This window comes from Nestor notabilis, unplaced genomic scaffold (genome assembly GCF_000696875.1).
Source record: "Nestor notabilis isolate BGI_N333 unplaced genomic scaffold, ASM69687v1 scaffold12009, whole genome shotgun sequence".
Taxonomy (NCBI): domain Eukaryota; kingdom Metazoa; phylum Chordata; class Aves; order Psittaciformes; family Psittacidae; genus Nestor; species Nestor notabilis.
In genome coordinates, this window is record NW_009945122.1 from 17,407 (window position 1) to 37,320 (window position 19,914).

The following is a 19,914-nucleotide window of genomic DNA, read 5'->3' on the forward strand; positions in this document are numbered from 1 at the left end:
CACTAAACACTTTTTCTTTTTAAAAAAGAAAAACATGAATGTCCCATTTAGAGTTCTTAAAGGTATAGGATTGCTTTGCAAAGTGATGTTTCTTTGGTTTGCACAGGATTTGTTTTCATCAAGTAAAACTGTGAAGTCCAAAGCTACATCTCTTCCCACCAGCAAGTCCCTGACAAAAGCTCCGATCTCCTTGTTTGATGATGATGAAGAGGTAAGTACCCCTTGCAGGAATTTCCTGTTCATGGAAACCGTCCTGCATAGCCTGTTGCAAATGCAGCAGGAAATATTCAGAAGTTTACAACAATAAGCTTCTAAATGGAGCAGTAAATTAGAGCATTGAGTGAATCTTGCACTGTGTACCAGTTCTGAACGTGTGGACAGCATTATGGAGAAGAATAGTAACAGAGACTCTTGCAAGTTCTTAGTGTCTTTTTAGTATTCTGTAGTCAGTGCATATCATCTCTGGCCCTAAACATGAAGGATGTTATCTATCTGATTGATAGGACTAAAGAACACTGAGTAATAGAACAAGTATGAGCTTCAAGAAGCTGTTTATCATGGCCTGTGGTATCTAGCCGTGTGGTTGACTTCTTGCTTCTCTTGTGTAATGGGTGGTGAATCCCGTTTCTTGCTTTTCAGTGTATAATTCTGGATGCTGCTGTAGAAACTGAGACCAAAGCAGAGTTTGTGCAAGGAGCTTAACAAAATTGAATTAGTGAAAAAGTGAATTAGTTCTTTTCTTACCCTTTTTTAACCCTTGTGGTGGGTTGACCCTGGATGGATGTCAGGTGCCCACCAAAGCTGCTCTAGCACTCCCCCTCACTAACTGGACAGAGGAGAGAATGTATAGCGAAAGGTCCATGGGTCAAGATAAGGACAAGGAGAGATCATTCACCAACCACTGTCATGGGCAAAACAGACTCGACTTTGGAAAATTAGTTTAATTTATTACCAATCAAATGAGAGTATAATAATGAGAAATAAACCCGAATCTTAAAAAGACCTCTATCCCCACACCTGCAGCGGCACAGCAGGACAGGGAATGGGGGTCACGGTCAGTTCATCATACATTGTCTCTGCTGCTCCTTCCTCCTCAGGGGAAGGGCTCCTCACACTCTTCCCCTGATCCAGTGTGGAGTCCCTCCCATGGGGCACAGTTCTTCATGAACTGCTCCAGTGTGGGTCTCTTCCATGGGGTGCAGTCCTTCAGGAACAGACTGCTCCAGCAAGAGTGCCCCGCAGGGTCACAAGTCCTGCCAGCAAACCTGCTCCAGCGTGGGCTCCTCTCTCCATGGGCCACAGGTCCTACCAGGAACCTGCTTCAGAACAGGCTTCCCACGGGGTCACAGCTCCCTTCAGGCAAAGGAGCTGCAGGGGGAATCTGCTCTGGTGCCTGGAGCACCTCCTTCCCCTGCTTCTTCACTGACCCTGGTGAGCTGCTTCTTCTCACTCCTCTCTCCAGCTGCATTTGTTCCTGCACAATAGCTTTTCCACTTCTTAAACACATTATACCAGAGGCACTATTACTGTCACTGATGGGCTTGGCCTTGGCCAGTGGTGGGTCTGTCTTGGAAATGGCTGGCATTGGCTCTACCGAACATGGGGGAAGCTCCTAGCAGCTTCTCACTGAAGCCACCCATGTAGCTCCCCCCATCCTCCCCCACTATCAAAACCTCGCCACATAAACCCAGTACAACCCCCTTCTCCCTCCCACACACCACCAAAGATCTTTCATAGTCTTAACCTGAGCCAAATAGGAGGGAGGCCTTCTCAGAGCTGCAAGATAGGGGATTTCTGCAGACTCAGGATAAAGGTTTCCTATTCAGGAGGGGGTTGCTTCCACCTTTCTGAACAGGGGCTATTCAGAATCAGCTATCAGGATACTGACATTTTGTAATACGGTAAGGTCTCTTGTATCTGCCGTGAAGGTCATGTTATGGCACTGAAGTTCAAGTTGAGTGGAGAAAAGCACAAATAAATGTTAGGGGGTGAAGTCAACATATGGGTTTGTATATTCTGTTGCCTATATATATTATAGTCTGTATGAGTGTCATCTGGTGAAAAGTCTTGGTTCTTGCCCAGTGGTAGTGGTTCAGTTGTCTACAGCTTGTCCTCTCAGAATACGATTAATTCCCTATTTCATTTTGTAGATGTAGAAACAGTGTCCCATTGTGTTAGCTGCTGTGCAACAAAATTGCTGTGTGGTGTTTTTTGGCTGCTGATCAAGCCTTATGGTAGAGAATCTGTGGGCCAAGACCAGGCTGAGTGCTTACAAGTTACTGGTCTATCAGATGTGTGTGTAGAATTTGTTGTACCGGAATACTGTATCACACTTGAAATTATCTTCCAAAAGGGTTCACAAAACACCATTTCTCTATCCTACTCATCTGAGAAGTGGATGGCAACAGTGTCTTGTATGCTGATGACCTCTCAGTAAGATTTTCATTGTGGCTTTGGCTTTTGGTTTTATTTTATTTTTAAATATATTTTTTTAATGTATTTTATTTTAAGGATCTCTTTGGTGTGGTACCTGCCAAGAAGCAACAGGAAAAAACCCTGGAAGATAAAGCAGAACAGTCAGAATCACTCAAGAAGGCCTCCAGCTTATTATTCAGCAGTGATGAGGAGGTACTGAGGAATAAGATTCGGTTGAAAGGGTTTACTGGGCTCTATGCTGGGCAAAACATAAAACTGTTGAGATGGCAAAGACAATAGAAAACGTAAGGGTTCCTTATTTTTTTAAGGAACACTGGAATGTCTCCAAGTCAACTAAACTTCCATCAGAAGATGACCAAAAAGAGGATCCTGCAAAACCAGCTAGCACTGTCAGTCAGGCTAAAGCTGTGAAGAAAACGAGCCTTTTTGAAGAAGAGGATGAAGAGGATTTATTTGCAATCACCAAAGAGAGGTGACAGTCCGGGAGGGGGCGGGGGGACAACATTTTTTTCAGAGCAGCCTGGCAGCACCCTCAAAACCTGACAGACCCAGGGATATTGGAAGTGGTGTGCCTTGCTATTGTTGCTGAGGCGAAAGTAGAGGTGTGTGAGTAGGGATCGACAGGGCTGGGCTCTTCAACCTCTTTTGTATCTGTGGTGCAAGTCTGCAAGCAGATCACTGCAGAAGGGCAACTGAGACTCTGCTATCCCACAGTATAAATGATAGTCCTAAATGATACTTTGAAACAGATGCGGTGCATGGCCTCTGAAACTTTTGCACTGAATCTTCCACTTTTACCTCTCTCATTGCAGCCAAAGAAAGCCACAGAAAGTGTCGTTGTTGTTTGAAGATGATGCTATTAATGGAGAATCACTCTTCAGCTCCCAGTCAACGCTACTTCCTTCAGCTGCTAAGGCTGCAGTGGTACGTCCCCTTTCTTTTAAAACTAATGCAGAACACTTAGTCTTTTTATAGTTAGACCTTCTTAGGTACTGAATAGAAGTCTAATTTGGTTTAGGCAATGGTAGTTCTAGCAAATTGGGAATGGGAACAGGGCAGACTGAACTCTTCCATGTAAAGCTTCTTACTATAACCAGCCTATGAGAGATTTCAAGATTTTCTTCACCACTAATCCTAGATGTATTTGGTTTATTCTAAAAGCCCTTCCTGAGGATGTTTTGAGAGCCTTTAACCATAGAATACCATTAAGAGGAAGGCTGACTGTGAAGCTAGGTTTTCACCATTTGTGTCACTTCAACCCAAGCTGATTCAGATGTGTCTGTAGGCTTCTTGCTGGCCCTCTGTTGAGGGTGCTTATGCTAGCCGCTGTCTTAGGACCTTAGCCCATAGTTACTGCCTGGCTGGTTGTGCTTGGAATTGAGAGTAAGCGGTGCAAAAGCTGAACACAGCTGTATTTGTAGTGGGAATTCCTGTACGTGTGTGTGTGCCTTGCCTTTCTGCTTACCAGGAAAACTTGTCCTGGCCCGTAAAGATAATAGGCTTGGGAGCAGAAGATGAAACAGGCAAGCCACAGTCTAGCTACTGGCAATCGCAGGAAATGGTGTACCAACCAGACAAGATTCCCAGGGCATCCGCTCTAAGATTGCAACTGTTTCCTGGTACTCTACAACCAGACTGAAGAGCCTGTAATACTAGAAATCAGAAGTCACAAACCAGAATGTCCCATGGGAGTAAAGTAGAAGTCAAGCAAGTATGCAAGCAGACACTGCAGAAGGCCAACTGAGGCTCTGCTATCCCACAGCAGTGTATGCTATTTATATACCCACCAATTTTGTGTCACCAGCATTTTCTTAATTTTGCAGGAGGAAGTAAAATCAGCACAAGAACCACCTTTCTTTGATAAAGAAGAAAAGGAGAAAAAGGAACATCTGCCAGATAGAGCAGCAAAGTCTAACCAGGTAGAAGATACATTGTGGTGTCTAGAAGAGCCTGGAGCAGTTGATGTGCCTAGAGGAACAGATGTTGCAGGGCAGCAAACAAAGGAAAAAGTGAGGGATTTTCTTATGTTAATCTGAAGTTTGGTAAAGGTTCATTTAAAAAAACCTCAACAATCTAACAGTAGTGCTCTGAGACAGAATTCTGTTTCTGGATTGCCTCTTCTATTGCCAGGGAGAGAATAACTGTCTCCATTTAGCAAAATTACATGTCAGTCAAACAGCAAATTGATTAAACGGCATTTAGAAGTTGTTTCCCAACTGAAGTACATGAAAGAATTGCTTGGGTTTGGTGCTTGAGTGTTTGGTTTGTGTTTTTTTGTTTGTTTAGTTTTGGGTGAGTTTTGGTTGGGTTTGATTTGTTGGGGTTTTTTGTTTGGGGTTGGGGGGAGAGAATCTGTTTCTCTGTTTCTTTTTTCCTCCAGAGTGGGTTGGATAGTTATTCACAGGAATAGAATTTTCCTTTAAAAGATACAATGTACTGTCTGATTAGTTAGAAATGGTGTTGGTATCTGTGGCTTTCAGAATTGTGATTTTTCTCTTTGGCAACACTGTTACAGAACAGTGTTAAGGTGTACTATTGAGTGTATTACTGAAGAAGCTTTAGCAGAGCTTAACTTGGTTCTTCCTGAGTGAGTGTTGAGGAATTGTGAGCTGAGGAATTTCCAGAGTGATTATCATGTTTTGCACTTTCCTGAGTACATTCAAGGTTCAGGTAATGCTCGCCACACCAAAGATTCTCAAGTTGTATGAACAGGCACCTTGGAGATAATGGCAAAATGCTTAAGGCAGCCTTGTGGCATGCATGCAACCTGACATACCGATGAGGAGGAAATGTTAATGCAGGAAGCTGCTTATCAACAGTGCTATGGTGTAGGGTACAGGAGGAAACTTGTGTTCCCTTGAAAGTCATAAAGTGTGTTCCTTATCTACTGTGTCTTGTTAATCTGCATGTTGCTATTCTGTCTACTTAAAAATTAGTCAAATATAGTTGTCTGCTTGGTAATGAATTACAGAACTCTGACCACTACTGGCATTCAACCAAGGAAGCTTAGAGGGTTTTGGGGCTGACCTGAACTAAATAGGAGGCTGATGTGTTAATTGTTTGGTGGGGTTTTTTTTGGTGGAGCCTTTTGCAGCAGCATCCTCAGAGCAAGCCAGCAGTTCAGATCTGTTTGCAACATCACCGCCTGCCCTGGAGAAAGATGTCAAGACCCAGGCTAAGAAAGTGTTAAGCCTGTTTGAGGAAGAGGAGGAAGAGGAGAGACTGGAAGACAATGATGGCATTAAAAATGCACAGAAAGATATTGGTGTGGTGAGTCTAGGGAAGTTCTTGAAATAGTATTTCTACCTCTACTATTCTAGGTGAGGTTTTGTTTTTACCCTTCCCTCTCTTCATGTCGTGGAGGCTAATCTTTCTCTATTTCTAAACTTCTCATTCTTGGATGGGAAATTATTCCTACTCTTCCTCATGATCCTGAATCCCTTTGTAAATTTTCCCATCCCACAAACTCGAAAGCATTTTTCTGCATGCTGATAGGAAAAGAAATTCTGTACAGATGTTTTGATGCAGCTATTTGATGTCTACTGTACAGAACTGATTTCATAGCTACCCCTTAAGGTCAGAGGTAGTAGGAAGTAGAAGGATATGGAATTTGAAGCCTTGTGGTTTATCCCATTATTTTCTTTATATTGTTGCAGTTTGCTTGGTGGCTGTACACTTGCAGACTTAGCTTCAGCAAAAATCATCTTAGTTTTATGTTCTGTTTTTCAAGTATGTGTGTTCATTTTCTTTGAAAAAGCCTCCGGTTGCCATATTCTTGCTATCTGGCTCTCCTGATATAGTAGATACCATCAAGAGTTAGATTTTGAATCTTCAGCAGCAGTATCTTTGAATGCATGGCAATGTTCTTGTTTCTACTTGATGCAGATGTACCAATATTTTTTCTGTAAAGTCAAAGTCATGTCAAAAATATGTACTACATGAGGTATACTACAGCATACCCCAAGGTTTAATCATCTTAGTGTGACCATGTAAAGTTGTCAACCCTAAAGGCTATACACACTTCATTCAGAAGTCTTTGGAGCTGAATGAAATAGGTGGCTCTTGGGGAATTATCTCTGTTTGTAGCTGCTTCTGAGTTAAAACAGATAGTTAGCTTAAGCATTTATTTACTTGTTATGAATGTATGCCTTGTCTGGTTTTTTGGGGGGCACTGTGAGATGGTTGCAAGAAGCCATATCTGCCCTGTGAATTTGGGAAGATACAAATCTGTTCAAATCTTTCCTTCAAAGTACTCAGCTGTCAGCATATAAGTCACAATGTGATTAAGGTGCTGAAATACATATTCATGCAAAAATCAGAATAGGTAATTTAGGAACTTAATCTTTTTGATAGGCAAATCTTATCTCAGCTTAATATTTATTTCAAGTGTGGATCCTTCTAGATGTGCATTAGGTTTTCAAGTATCAGGGCATAAACAGCAGTTGGAGGGCTTTAAAAATGTGATCTGGCTTTTGATATAGAAAGGCATTGGTTTTGGTGTCCAAGCAGCTGATATTGGTTGGTTTGCCAGATAGTGGGGGACTGATAAGGTGACACGTTTGACTGTCAACCTTCCCCCCCACCAGCAAATTTGAAAGTACAAGTTCTTGCCAAAGGCAGACAATGTTCTGTTCTTCATTGTGGGGGTGTATTTGCTTTAATGCAGAAGAATGGGGAATCTTGCAACAAAAATAGCTTTACAGGCCTTCCACTTGTTTTCTTTTTTTTTTAAATTTTATTCTTCTTTTAAAAAGTAGCTTAGAAAGATAATTAACCACATTCTCTTCCTCTTACTTCTCTGTCCTGCACTCTCAGCTGAAAAATTCAAGGCATAAAAGTGTTACTAAAATATAAACCTTACTGTACACTCATGATAACATGCTAAAAAATTCTTTCTTCCTTCTAAGGAAGCTTTACAGGTAAATAGTAACAGCTGGGTCTCAGGTCAGCAGACACAGATAGATTCTGGTTAATGTATTCTCATTAAATTGAATTGTGAATACATATTATTATTGTAAATTTTGCAAATTGGGTCAAAGTAAGATATATAACTGTCAGTTAAAGTTGTGGTTTTGTTACCAGGGTTGTAGTGTAACCACAGGTAAATTGTAACCTGCCTTATTACTAGGCAAATAACCTTCATGAGGAAGGAGTTTCTTACTGTGTGGACCTTTCTGCTCTCCTTCAAGGCTTCCGAGAAAAGTACTCGGCCCAAAAGCACTGGAGTCTTTCAAGATGAAGAGCTTCTCTTCAGTCACAAACTTCAGAAGGACAATGATCCAGATGTTGACCTCTTTGCCAGCCCCAAGAAGTCAATGGTGAGTTCAAAGTCCTCTTCTGAACCTGCTATTTAAAAAGTCTTTGAAGCGTGCAGCCGACTGGTGTTCCTTGTTTGAACATCGCTTAGAAATCACTGATTTCCAATGGGAACCTATTGCTAATATCAGTTCAGGCATCATGGCCTGAAGGAGATGTGTGATCTGTGATACATCTTTGTGCTTTGTCTCTTTAGTCTGCAAACCGTATCCTGAAGCCATCATCTGGAGGAGGGCTTTTTGGAGATGACGATGAGGATGATCTCTTCAGTACTGCTAAAACAAACCTTCCGGTATCTGTTTCTCTACTGTAAATGGCTTATATAAAAGACATTGGAAAGAAGTGTATAGAAGGGCTTTTTTCCATGTGGATCCCCACAAGAAATGAAGTGACTTCTGAAGTATTTTGCGAAGAATAGAAATGGCCATTGTGACCCTGAAGAAACAGGGAACAGAGCAGTGCACTAGGTCTCCCAAAGCTGGGATGAGAGGATTGGATTCTTTTTCTTCTGTGTGCCACTGGGACTAGCTTAAGTGCAATAGTACACACCAGAGCAGAAATCAGAGTAGTAGAGTTCATATTGTTTAATTGTTCTACTATTTAATTTGGTAATATTATTTCCTGTAGTTCATGCATGACTGATGAGCCTTGCTCTCTGACTTATGTAATTAAAGTCTCTGCAGGTTAGTTTGATTTAAGGTAATGAATGTGGTATTAAAACTCTTGTGTGCACTGGGTGGTTTTAGAGGATGAGCAGCTGCAGTAATGAACCAGACAGCATTACAGGTGGCCTGAGCTCAAAGTCCTAACATGCATTCTAAACTGCTACTCTAAATATACATAGCTTGACTCAATTGAAGCCAAATTTCAGTTTAGTCTATTTTCATGCCTATAGCTGGAAGTTAGGCTAGAAAACTGGCAATAGTTCCTGGAAACAGTTTCTTTGAGGACTGTGGAAGGGGTGATCTTAAGTAATTAGCGCTTGGCAGCTATATATGGAGCCTGTTTGCTTGAAAACATAAAAATAGCAGTGTTCCTTAGCTAGCTTTGTGCTTTTATTTTCCCTGCTGTCCTGTGCATGAGGAAATACGTATGCATTTGGAAGTTTATTGAAACTTTCATTTATTGTTCACACAGACTGCAAAGGTTGAGAAGGAATGAAGGAGTGGAAGGCCCTTGTTGCTGCAGAGCCAAAAGGCAATGCCTACTATGTATTGCAGAGTTAAAAGATATGGCTAGTTTTCTTTTCAGATAGAAGCAAGATTTTAAAAAGTTCTGCTTGTTTTGGCTTTTTTGGTTTTGTGTTGGTTTTTTGGTGGGGTTTTTTTTGTGGTTGGTTGGTTGGTTGGTTTTGGTTTTTTCTGATCTGCAGACCATGTTTTTTACCTGATTCATGTTGACTTGAGCTCTTAATGCTTTCAGAAAATACCAGAGAAGAAAACACTTAAGGCCAGTACTGGCCCTTCATTAGAGAGCAGTAACCTTCTAGAAAATGCTCTAAGTGCCAAACAAGACGAAGCTCTAAAGGCAGTAACTACAGAGGCAAGTACTTAAATCTTGTGTTTTGAACAGAAGGCAAAGAAAAAGGAGATGTATCATTTTGTTTTAAATAAGTCTCTTGAAAAGATCAAAACTAATGTCTGGATTCACTGGCTCAAAGTGGCAATGCATGGTCAAACTTGTCTTCACTTACCAGCAGGTGCACTGTTACTAGCAAGAAATATAAATGCTATTTATACAGTGTTTTATTCATTGCCTACATACTTACAAGGGCAAAATAGAAGGTAGTGAAAAACTACACCTCAGGTCCAGTTGGACTGAAAATGGGTTCTTGTTCATTCTTCTCTGAAGTGCCAGTGTCTGCTGGAATTAATGTTATCCTTGAAGTATAAGCAGCCTTTCTCAGAAAGGGTATTGGTGCACACAGCACAAATCTGTGGCTGTTGAGAATCTTATCTTAGAGACTTTTGATGAGCAAACAAGACTCCTACTCCTGCCCTTATTCTTACAGAACCAAGGGTATCTGAGAGAGGCAGCCTGGATCTACGTTCTGGCTGGTGCCTCACTAGAGCTGCTTGTTGGATTTCCATCTGTAGGAGATTAGCTTTTCATCGTGGGGGTGGGTGTTGTTTTTCTTCCCTGGGCTGAGGAACACACAGCAAGTCTGTAGGGCTAGTAATTAGCCTGTCTTTCCTTATGGTGAAGTACTCCTTGAAGTGCAGAACCCCGCTCGTTTTTTTTTTTTTTTTTTTTTGTAGCCTGGTATAGGAGTGATTTCAGCCTGTCTGAGGTTCATCTGAACACCACATGCATTTTAGTGGACAGCCATCTCCTCAGACTCCAGGATTCCTCTATCATGCTACCAAGAGCTCCAAACCAGTGTCCTAACCCTTGCACCCTCAATTACCTCAGCCTGGCTGAAGGAGCTCTGACTGCCCAGTCAGACCAACAGCTGTACAGCCCAGCTCACAGAACCATGTAGACTATAAGCCTGTGGACAGCAAGCCCTGGGAAGAGCACCTTAGCTGATTCGGTTCATCCCTGAGTCCTAGGATTGATCCAAGTCTTCAAACTAAACAGCTGTTCTTGCTCTTTTAGTCTAGTCTTATTTTTGGCCCTGATGGCTTACTTTCTGTAGAGGAGCATTCACTTTTCTGAAGCTATTTTCCTTGCAGGCTGAGAGGTACAATTTTTGAAGCTCTCAGCTTCCATTTGGGCTTCATTGAAGTCTATGGTCCTATTATATAGCCTATCATAAAGAAGAAAAGTTAGTTATATCATGATCTGGCAACGTGGCTTCAGAGGGTCTTAGTGGAGGGAGTAAGCAAGGAGGTAGCTGTCACAGTCTGATTTGACTGGTGGTGTGTGTGACCTGGAGAAGATGTAAGTTGTTGGAATACTATGGCAAAGTATAATACTGGGTAGAAGGAGGGTGGAATGAAATGTGATAATAAAGATGAAGCTATGGCATGTGGGGCACTGAAGCTGAAAATTGAGTGACTGTAGCTCTGGCAGTAGGACATGATAGCAAGGTATCTTCAGAAGAAATTGGTAAACAGTGAGCTGCTTTCTATAGACGTATTAAAATGCAAACTATGGTCTGGTTGATAACAACTTGCCTACTTGTTTAATCCAGTGTAATTTTGTTCAGAAATCTACAGGTCCTGTTCCCATTAAAACCAAAGAGCCCTCGTCTCGGATTGAAAAGCTACAAGTAATTAACTTTACTGGCATTTTGACTTTAAAGAAAAAAAACCCACCTTCTTTGCCTCACTGATGGCTTTCCCTGAAACAAAATCTTTTTACTTCCTTGCCTTGCTCTTGCATTTTTTTGGTTTTTTTTTTCAAATGGCATATTTTCTATTACCTTTTTTGTATTGCATGTTTAACATTATTTCCTCTCCTGTTTCAGACCTCACTCTCAGCAGCACTATTTACTCTATTTTGGGAGCAGAGGGTGGGCTCCTCTTAGATCTCCTATTGTTCTCAGCACTATTTTAACTATGATAAGAGACTGTTAGGGGTTTGGGGTTTTGATTATGTCCCTTTTCTGACATGAAATGACTAAACTGTCAATATCACAGTACCACTCTTCATGTCAGAACCATTGTCCTCAGCCAGGATACTGAGCTACATAGGAGTTTGGTCTGACTTAATATGGCCATGCTGTTCCTGAAGCTCTTACATAGAGTATTGAGCACTCCACAGGCATAGCAAGACTGAGGACATGGGAGACACAGAAGTGCGTAGGTATAAGAAAGGCCAGGCACTTGTAGGATGCCCATGTATGCTAATTCTTACTGCTTCTTTGGAGCCACACTTGCTCTTGAGCAGTATTAACATGATCTCTTTCTGTGTATTTGTTTTTGTTTTCTCTGTGCTGTAGGCTAACTTAGCTATTAACCCTGCAGCCTTACTACCTGGTGCAATGCCTAAGGTCTCCAGTGTAAAGTCCCCCTTACCAGTTCCAGATGCTCCGTTGCACGAGGCCAAGGATGTACAGAACAACGAAGCCTTCTCTGCTGCAGGAAATAATGAAGAGCTAGGTGTAAGCTTTGATCGGCCTATGCAAGCGGATACCTTGCACAGTGCAAATAAGGTAACCTTGGTATTTAGAAGGATAGAAAGGGGGATTAAAAACAGTCTGTCTTCATGCAGGAATTTGTGTTTTGGTATGCAAGTTCTACTAACAGTGTGATCTATATGAATCTAAATAGAGGTGTGGAAATCTAATCCCCTCTCACTTTGTTGGACCACTGAAGAGGAAGTCAAGCCTAATACATCTTTAACTCTGTAATGGTCTTATGCATATACCCAATTCTGTACCTTTTTGAGGCACGTTCCCCAGATACAGTGGTTTTCCCTATAGGGTAAAGGTATTTTAGTATAACATCTTGTCCTGTCCCAGGAGGCGCCAACCTGAAAATCATCAAAAAGAGATCTCTCTAGGTTAACTCTAAAACACATTATGGACAGCTGCTGTGGCAAGATAGCAAGAACGCATCCCTCCTGTAGGTTGACCTTTACCTCCTCTGTGGATAAAAATGTCATGTTGTCCTGAGCTGTCACTCCCAATTCTTTTTCAAACAAAAACTTTGTTTTTAAAGAAAAAACACCCACAAAACCAAAACAAAAGAACTGTTACAGCTTCTGACATGGTAGATCTCTGCCTCCTGACTCACTTGAGCTTTTTTATTCATACCTTTTACTTGACGGACTGCAAAAGGCATATTCTAGTTAGAGGTTTAGTGGTTCTTAAAAAAAACACTAAAAAACCTTCAACCATGTAATTAAAATTTGGTTTGGGTGCTTATATCTTCTGCGAAGTGAGGGTTTTTTTCATTTTGTGTAACTCTTCTGCTTTTATTACTTTCTTGCAGACCAGGATCAAGGTTACAGGAAAACGAAGACCTCCAAGCAGAATGGCTCGCCGCCTAGCTGCCCAAGAGTCTGAAGAGAATGAGGAGGTGGACAGTGCTAAAGAACCACGATTGTCTCTACCAAAACAGACGTCAGCAGTAGTGAACATAAAGGAACCTCTCACTGCTAAAGCAGAGTCCAAGGAAAATGGCTTTCTCTCTGGCTTGTCAATACCGGCTCATGGCAGTGTTTTGCCTGCTGGGACAAACAAACTCCTTCCTCCAGAACCCACAGACCAAGGGGATGATCTGTTTGAATCAGAAGACCTTTTTATAAGCAGCTCAACATCCAGACCAGCTGCACAATCAAAGTTAAAGGAGGAAATGCCAGACAGTGTGGCTAACAAACCCATCAAGGGCAGAGAGAAAAAGCCTAATCTGTCTGTTCTGGGTGATCAGGACAGCAATGATCTCTTCCAGCCCGTACAGCAAAAATCTTCAACAAAAAGCAGCCCTATATCTCTTTTGGAGGAAGACTCTCTCTTCACCTGTCAGAAAACTGGAAAAAAGGAGTTGAAATCTGCTGTCCAGCAAGCTGTTGACTCTACTGTCCAAGATATCTTTGAGGTAGTGGTTGAGCCTGCCACCTTGGCCTTTTTGATCTCCAGGGCCTTATGCAGACCCCTCTACTTGGTCACAGGCTTAGTGGAAACTGCTGATTAGGATGGGGTGTGCAGGTCAGGCAGTGAAGTAAACTGTAAGTCATGCTCTGCTACTGAGCAATAGAAACCATTTCTTTGGTTGTTCACCCTTATTAGCAAAAGTGAGTTAAAAGTTGGAGCCTTAACGCAGAGCAGGCATGTCACTTAATGTACTGTGACAACATACCTATGATTATGACCTTTTTCAGAGTAATAAAGTGTTTGGTTCTTATCTTTTAGCTGTCTGTTCAACACAGCAGCTCAACCCTTTTTAAAAAGGAATAAAGTTGGCAGACTGGGCAGCTGAAACAAGCCTCTGTGTGTTGTACTTGATCTGTGCAAAATCCCATACTAAGGCACTTCTGCCAAGTCCTCCGTGGGGAGAAGGGACTTAAACTTCTTGGGTTTGAGAAGCCCAAGGCCGTCAGTCTTCTAAACATCTTAGCTCTGTGTACAGATAATTTGACTATTCTGTTTGTGTGGTGTGTACTGATGACCTCTCTATGCTTTGCTCCAAGGATGATATATTTGCTACTGAGGCAACTAAACCAATGAACAAAGCAAAAGAGAAAATGCCAGAGACTAACCTGTTTGACGATAACATTGATATTTTTGCGGATCTCACTGTAAAACCAAAAGAGAAGAAGACCAAGAAAAAGGTGGAACAAAAATCCATATTTGATGATGAAATGGGTAAGTCTTGCTGCAAATTTCGTAATATTGTCCTGAGTTGCATTCATCAGAGATGTTTTAGAACCCTTTACTTTCTTTTAACGTTTCAACTGCTCTGAAATCTCTAGTCATCTTTGGATTTTAACATTGGATGAGAACTTCCTAGATTTGTAGAACTAGCATGGCATTTGAAAGATTTGAGAAAGTGTATAAAATTCTTCTGAGAGAAGGAATAGTATAATTTCTGTAGGGATTTTCTCACTTGAGGGAATTAAAAATCTTTTCTTGTCTGGAGATATATTCTCTGTTTCAATTTGCATAGCTTTTTGTATCGTACTTTCAGGTGAAACAGTGAAATGAAGAAATTAACATCTTTTCCCACCCCACCTTCACTATTGTGTTGACTGCTTTGGAGCCTGTAAGATTTTGTTTACTTCCATGTACACCCAGAACAATTTACAAATACTACACCTGGAAGCAAAAGTTTGCCCTGTATAATTTGTTGAGAACACAGCATATAGTAAGGTGAAATGATGCAAAGCGTGCTCCTTTATTGCTCTCCATCAGTGGAGGTTGTGAAAGTCATTTGATCCCCCACTGTGTGTTTGTTCTCAGGCTCTTCATGTTTATTGCTCTTCTCTGGGATTGCATGTATTTCTTTTCCTATAAGACAAAGAGAAAAAAAATCCCTATTTCCTCTAGCTCTGGTTCTTGTCATTATTCTTTCTAACCTGTTCAAATTGAATTTGACTTATCGTTGTTTCGCTTGGACTGCTGTTAGACATTCCAGCCTGATGGAATGGCCTGATTGAAGTCTGTAGATGGGTTGGAAAGCTTTCCAGAGAATGAACATCTTGAGATTTTAAAACCTTCTCAACTGATATAGAAAATAAGTCAAATGTTTGCAGGCAAGGTATTTGAAATATGTATTGGATGGTTAAAATACCTTATTTTAATATTTTACACTTTTTCAAGTAGCCTATAGCAAATGAAAGAATTGCCCACACTGCTATCCCTTCCAAATATTTCAGCACAAAAATCTAGACCCCATTTGAAAAAACAGTTGTAGAATGCCACTTGAAAGTATCATGGAAAATTAACCACTCAGAACCTGTCATTTGCACTTCCACTTTTGACATCTACTCTGTTGTCAGAGCTTGTTGTTTCATGTCACATCTGATCTTGATACATCTACAGCACCCTGTATCTGGTGGAATTGATCTTCCTCTAGAGTACTGACTGTTTTGTGGTGCAGCTGTAAGTATGTAGCCTCCTCGTACCCAAAGCTATGGGGCTCCAGAACACCAGTAGGGGTATAAGGAATATGCTTTAAGGGGAGGATGCCCTGCTGGCAGTAGAGTAGTAGAGCTGGCACTTGCCTATACTTCAGGTTAAGGGTTGATTTAAAGTGATTATGGTAGCATGATCCTTTATCAGAGCTGTATATTGTTGTCTTAGGATCCTTTCTGCTGCAAATAAAACATTAAGTAGGTACAGTTTGGGGAGGGGGTGGAGGCTGCAGGCTGCTTTCCTTTTTCCTACCACAGCTTCTAGTCACTATTTACTACGTTTGTGCTAGGCTTGTGGTGGTAGTATTAGAAAACCTCTTTTTTGGGTCTTTATCCTCCTAGCCTCCTCAGTGAATTTATGGCTGATGACACAAACATCTTGATGTTTGATCTGCCTGTCTGCAAAATGGTGACTAAGCTTGTGCATTGACAAATACTATTTTTCACAGCCAAAACTTTCCTATTCCTTAAGCTTTGTTATAAAATGGGAATGATACTTCTACTGCTTATGCACTCATTGTACTTCCCTTCTGCTGTGAAGCTAATCCATATGATAGCTTCTTGCTTTGGAGCGATGCCAGTAGGGGATTAGTCTGTTTTACTGCCTTTCTAAACTGCTCTTGTGCTGAAATGCTGTCCTGGATTATTCACATGTAATCCCTATGATCAGCACAGTAGCAGATGTGCTGGAGTGGAAGAAATAGCAAGAAGAGAAAGGCAAGCACATTGTGATAGGCCACTTCGTGCTTGGCCTCTGCTCAAGGTTAGGATACGTGCTGAAGGCTGACATGCTAGTTTTTATACTCTGGACTAATAAATGGCTATTAACCTCTGTATAAGACCTGTGGTTTTTTAATAGGGATTAAAGACCAGTTATGTGCCTGTTACACTGGCCTTGCGAATCACTAGTAATCCACATCTCAGTCTTGTAATTTTCTTTTTAACCTCTCGTAATCCAACTGTGTAATCTGAGTATCCTAAACTTAAAACCTTAGTGTATAGGAAGAGCTATGATATTGTGTGTGCCCAGGAAACCTCAGGGCACCACTTCGTCATGTGTATTGTAGCAGCTCCGTCCCTTTCCATGAGCGTAGTCCTCAATGCGAGCAGCACTAGGCACAGTAAGAACTGCAGGTCTGTGAGCTCTGCTGCTGGCACAGGGTATCTGGGTTGGGATTCATTTCTACTTGTTATATCTTTCAGGAGAGAAGTCTGTCTAAGAGCAAGATGATATTTTTCCACTTTGTTGTCCTAGTTATGAATAATAGAAAATGCTTGTATTGAGGAAGGTGGTGGGAGAGCTTGATTCAGGACTGTACCCAGACTCTTGAATATTCAACAGGAGGGTGGCTGTAGCTGTCTTCCTCGTTACATCTTAGCTGTGTGTTGTTCTCAAGTGATGCATGCTGTATTCTTATTGTGCTATAGATCAAAAATTCTTATATGGCTAGTAGATGTCAGGAGTAGTCACTAGCAAGTACCATCTTTTCCTCTTCTGATTTCTCTGGGAACGACCTCACAGCAATTAGATATCTGTCCTGGGTTCAGCTATAGCAGTCATTTTTCAGGTTCCTCAGACATCAATGTTCTAGATAAGAGGGATGTTATCTGGCACTTGCACGATGGAATTTATTGTGGAGGTTGAATTTATTAGTACTTCTCAAATGCTTATGAAAGCTTGAACACATTATAAAATACAAGTATTATGCTGCTCTACTGAGAAGAAACAATATTCTTAATTTGACTTACAGCTAACAGCTCCCACGTATGTCCTTACAAATGCATCTAGAATCGCAAGCAGCAGGAAAGCATTTGTTTATCACAGAATGTCCTTGGCAGTCACTGCTGTGTGCTGGAGACTTATGTACAATGTTACTTCTGTTTGGCAGTCACTTCACGTTAATTTTTCCCCCCCCTTTAGATGATATCTTCTCTAGCAGCCAAGTCAAGATACCCACTCCCAAAAGCAGATCTTCCCAAGCAGCCTCAGAAGCAAAAGCCGAAAGCAAGACACTGAGCACATTTGATGACCCGCTGAATGCCTTTGGAGGCCAGTAGCCAAGAGGAGTGTGTTGCGGAGAGGCGGCTTTCCTTACGTCTTGTACAGTACTAATACTCTGGATTCTCTAATCCAGTAGCGCTGAAATAACTGTGGATATTTAAATGATTACCCATTTAAAATGGTTATTATTCTCTCGTGCTGGGTCTAACTGCAGTAAATGATATATTTTTTACAAAAGACAGTAACTTCCTGCTATCTTGTTTCCATGGTGCCCAGATGAATATAGCCTGTGCAATACCTGCAATGAAGTAATCTATTATACAAAGTATAGTTTGTTTTATTGAACAGATCTATAGATAAAATAATTGATAAATAGTAAATGGAGTCTGTTAAACCACATCTGTCTGTATGTCTTACTTTCCTCTTTACCTCTTGCTAAGGCCCACTTTTCATGACTTGAAAACAACCAAAACCACTACAGTGCCTTGTCTGGGTGAGCTGCCAATCAACTGAGCTAATATTAGGGTAAGACTGGGTTCTGTTATCAGGTACAGCTTCTCTTCTTATGTAATCAAGCAGTTAATAAATCTTAGTGCAGGACTTGACACCATTCATAGAGAAAGTATTTCATATTGGCAGCTAATGTGGTCTATAAAAATAATAATGGCTAAAACAAATCTGCCAGAAAAAGTGTGTTACAGATGAGTACCTAGTGCTCTATGCAAACAGCTGAAAACTGATGTTGTGTTCTATTCAAGTTGTAAACCACTAAGGAGATTTTTTACCTAAGTGGATTTGCTAAAGTTTTGCGAGTATCGCTTTCCAAGAAGTCTGTCTGAACTGAGCATGCTTGGTTGCTGCCAGGTTAAAAAGCCTGTGTGCATACCTTAGTGCAAAGACTCGCTTGTGCCCAAGGGCTTGCCGTCAGCTTTCCTTTCTCATCTGTAACATGTTTGTAGGCCGTTTGCAGGAGGCTGCTATTTTGTAGAATCCTTGTAACTGTCCAGTGCATTTGTCTTAACCTTCTTGCTTCCTGTATTTTCTAGATTGTCCTTTTGGAACTGATGCCATTATCCATACTTGATGACACTTGCTCTCCTGCATGCATACAACCAGAACAAATGCATAAATGTAGAAGGATCAAATGTTGCTCTTATTTTACCAGTGACTGCCAGCGATTCTGACTTCAAAACTAGATGTGCCGTTTTAATGATAGTGATGTACTATTTTATCTTCAACTCTTAAGACTGTTCTGCATGTGCTCAGAGGACTACTTTGAGAGAAATTCCCACTTTCACTGAAGCTCTTGGTCTGAGACATCTGCTTCACTCTCTTGTTTCTCAAGTTAAATTTACTTTATCAGGCACAGTAAACACTGCACCTGAAGCATCTAGCACTAATGAGGGTAAAGCAGAATGAAAGAAAGGTTGGAAGGGATAAAGGAGGAACACTGGGTATTGATTTGAGTCATAGGTGGGCCTGGCAGTGATTCATGTTAAATGGGGGCTAAGTTGGGAGTAGCAGATTGGAAAAGAATGTAGGAGCTATTTGCAAATGGGTGTCTACAGTGAGAGCACTTGCACTTTATTTATAGGCATTACATCTGCTGCATATGCCGCATACATGATTTGGACTGCTGCTTTACTCCTTTCTCCTGTGCTTAGAAGGGCTTCAAAGACATGCTGGGAGAATGAGGGAAAAGATGGTGAACTCTTCTATTTCTTTTCTGCATCCTCCTTTCTTATTGGCCCTTCACTTTAATAACTTCTATTAGCATTGCAGAGTGCTTTTCACAAGCCAAGAACCCTGGAGGCCAAAAGCTGTTGGAGGGAAAAAAAAACCCTCCTGCCTTAAAATGTTTCTTAAACTTTAATACAAAATCTCAGAAGAGAAAACTGCTTGATAGAAAGTTGCACTGTGACACAGATCAAAACCCCTCCTCCCCCCAAACTTTCTAAATTGGCAAAGGGAGAGTCTCTTCCCCCTACTAAAATGAAGCGGTCCTCAATTAACTCCATGTAACAGACTGTGAATCCTGGTCTAAGCCCTTCGCTTCTGGGAGAGCTTGGTCTGAGTGGTGGCTTCTTATAAACCATAACTGCATCTTCTAGGAAGGGCAGAGCTGGAGGCCCAGTGTTACAGCACCCAGAGCTTGCTCAGTGCTCTTTATCAGAGGGTTCTGTACCTGCTGTGCGCATGTGCTAAAACACACTATGCGTTCTGTTTTAACTGACTGAGCTGTTACGTTTCAGGCCCAGGGCAGGTCTTGCATTATTTAAAACCCAAATGGAAAGTAAACTGCTTAATGTAATTAGCACCTCCTAATAAGGTAAGCTTGTTTTGTCTACTGTTTTACTGGAAGACTCCGATGGTCTGAGGGAAGTGCTGCTCCTGGAGACCAGCCTGACTGACATTGAAGCAAGAGCAGAGTCGAGCGCTGACCTTGCGTGAAGATGCCCGAGAGCCACGCTCGCCTCCTGCCAGCGGCCGGGGCTGGCTGGGTGTCATCCCACTTGCGCTTCGACTGGGCCTAGTGCTGCGCTAGTGAGCGTTGGCACTCCCTGGGTGCCTCTCGGGCTCAGTTTGAGGTAAAGCGCTGGTTTTGCGCGCTCCTCCTGAGGAAATACAGCGGTAGGGCC

At 41.6% G+C, this 19,914-nt stretch overlaps 1 protein-coding gene across 1 annotated transcript in view; it reads left to right on the forward strand.

Annotated features, from left to right (window-relative positions):
• LOC104412122 (WASH complex subunit FAM21A-like) overlaps window positions 1-17,671 on the forward strand; it is a 34,513-nt gene extending 16,842 nt beyond the window's left edge. Inside the window, exons 16-30 of the mRNA XM_010022738.1 lie at window positions 107-211; window positions 2,512-2,628; window positions 2,745-2,908; window positions 3,249-3,360; window positions 4,260-4,445; window positions 5,101-5,106; window positions 5,521-5,706; window positions 7,626-7,754; window positions 7,949-8,044; window positions 9,175-9,294; window positions 10,904-10,966; window positions 11,639-11,851; window positions 12,633-13,238; window positions 13,831-14,005; window positions 17,195-17,671. Coding sequence (XP_010021040.1) covers window positions 107-211; window positions 2,512-2,628; window positions 2,745-2,908; window positions 3,249-3,360; window positions 4,260-4,445; window positions 5,101-5,106; window positions 5,521-5,706; window positions 7,626-7,754; window positions 7,949-8,044; window positions 9,175-9,294; window positions 10,904-10,966; window positions 11,639-11,851; window positions 12,633-13,238; window positions 13,831-14,005; window positions 17,195-17,331 — 2,415 coding nt within the window. The 3' untranslated portion in view covers window positions 17,332-17,671. The remainder of the gene's footprint in view (window positions 1-106; window positions 212-2,511; window positions 2,629-2,744; window positions 2,909-3,248; window positions 3,361-4,259; window positions 4,446-5,100; window positions 5,107-5,520; window positions 5,707-7,625; window positions 7,755-7,948; window positions 8,045-9,174; window positions 9,295-10,903; window positions 10,967-11,638; window positions 11,852-12,632; window positions 13,239-13,830; window positions 14,006-17,194) is intronic.
• The last annotated feature ends 2,243 nt before the right edge of the window (window positions 17,672-19,914 follow it).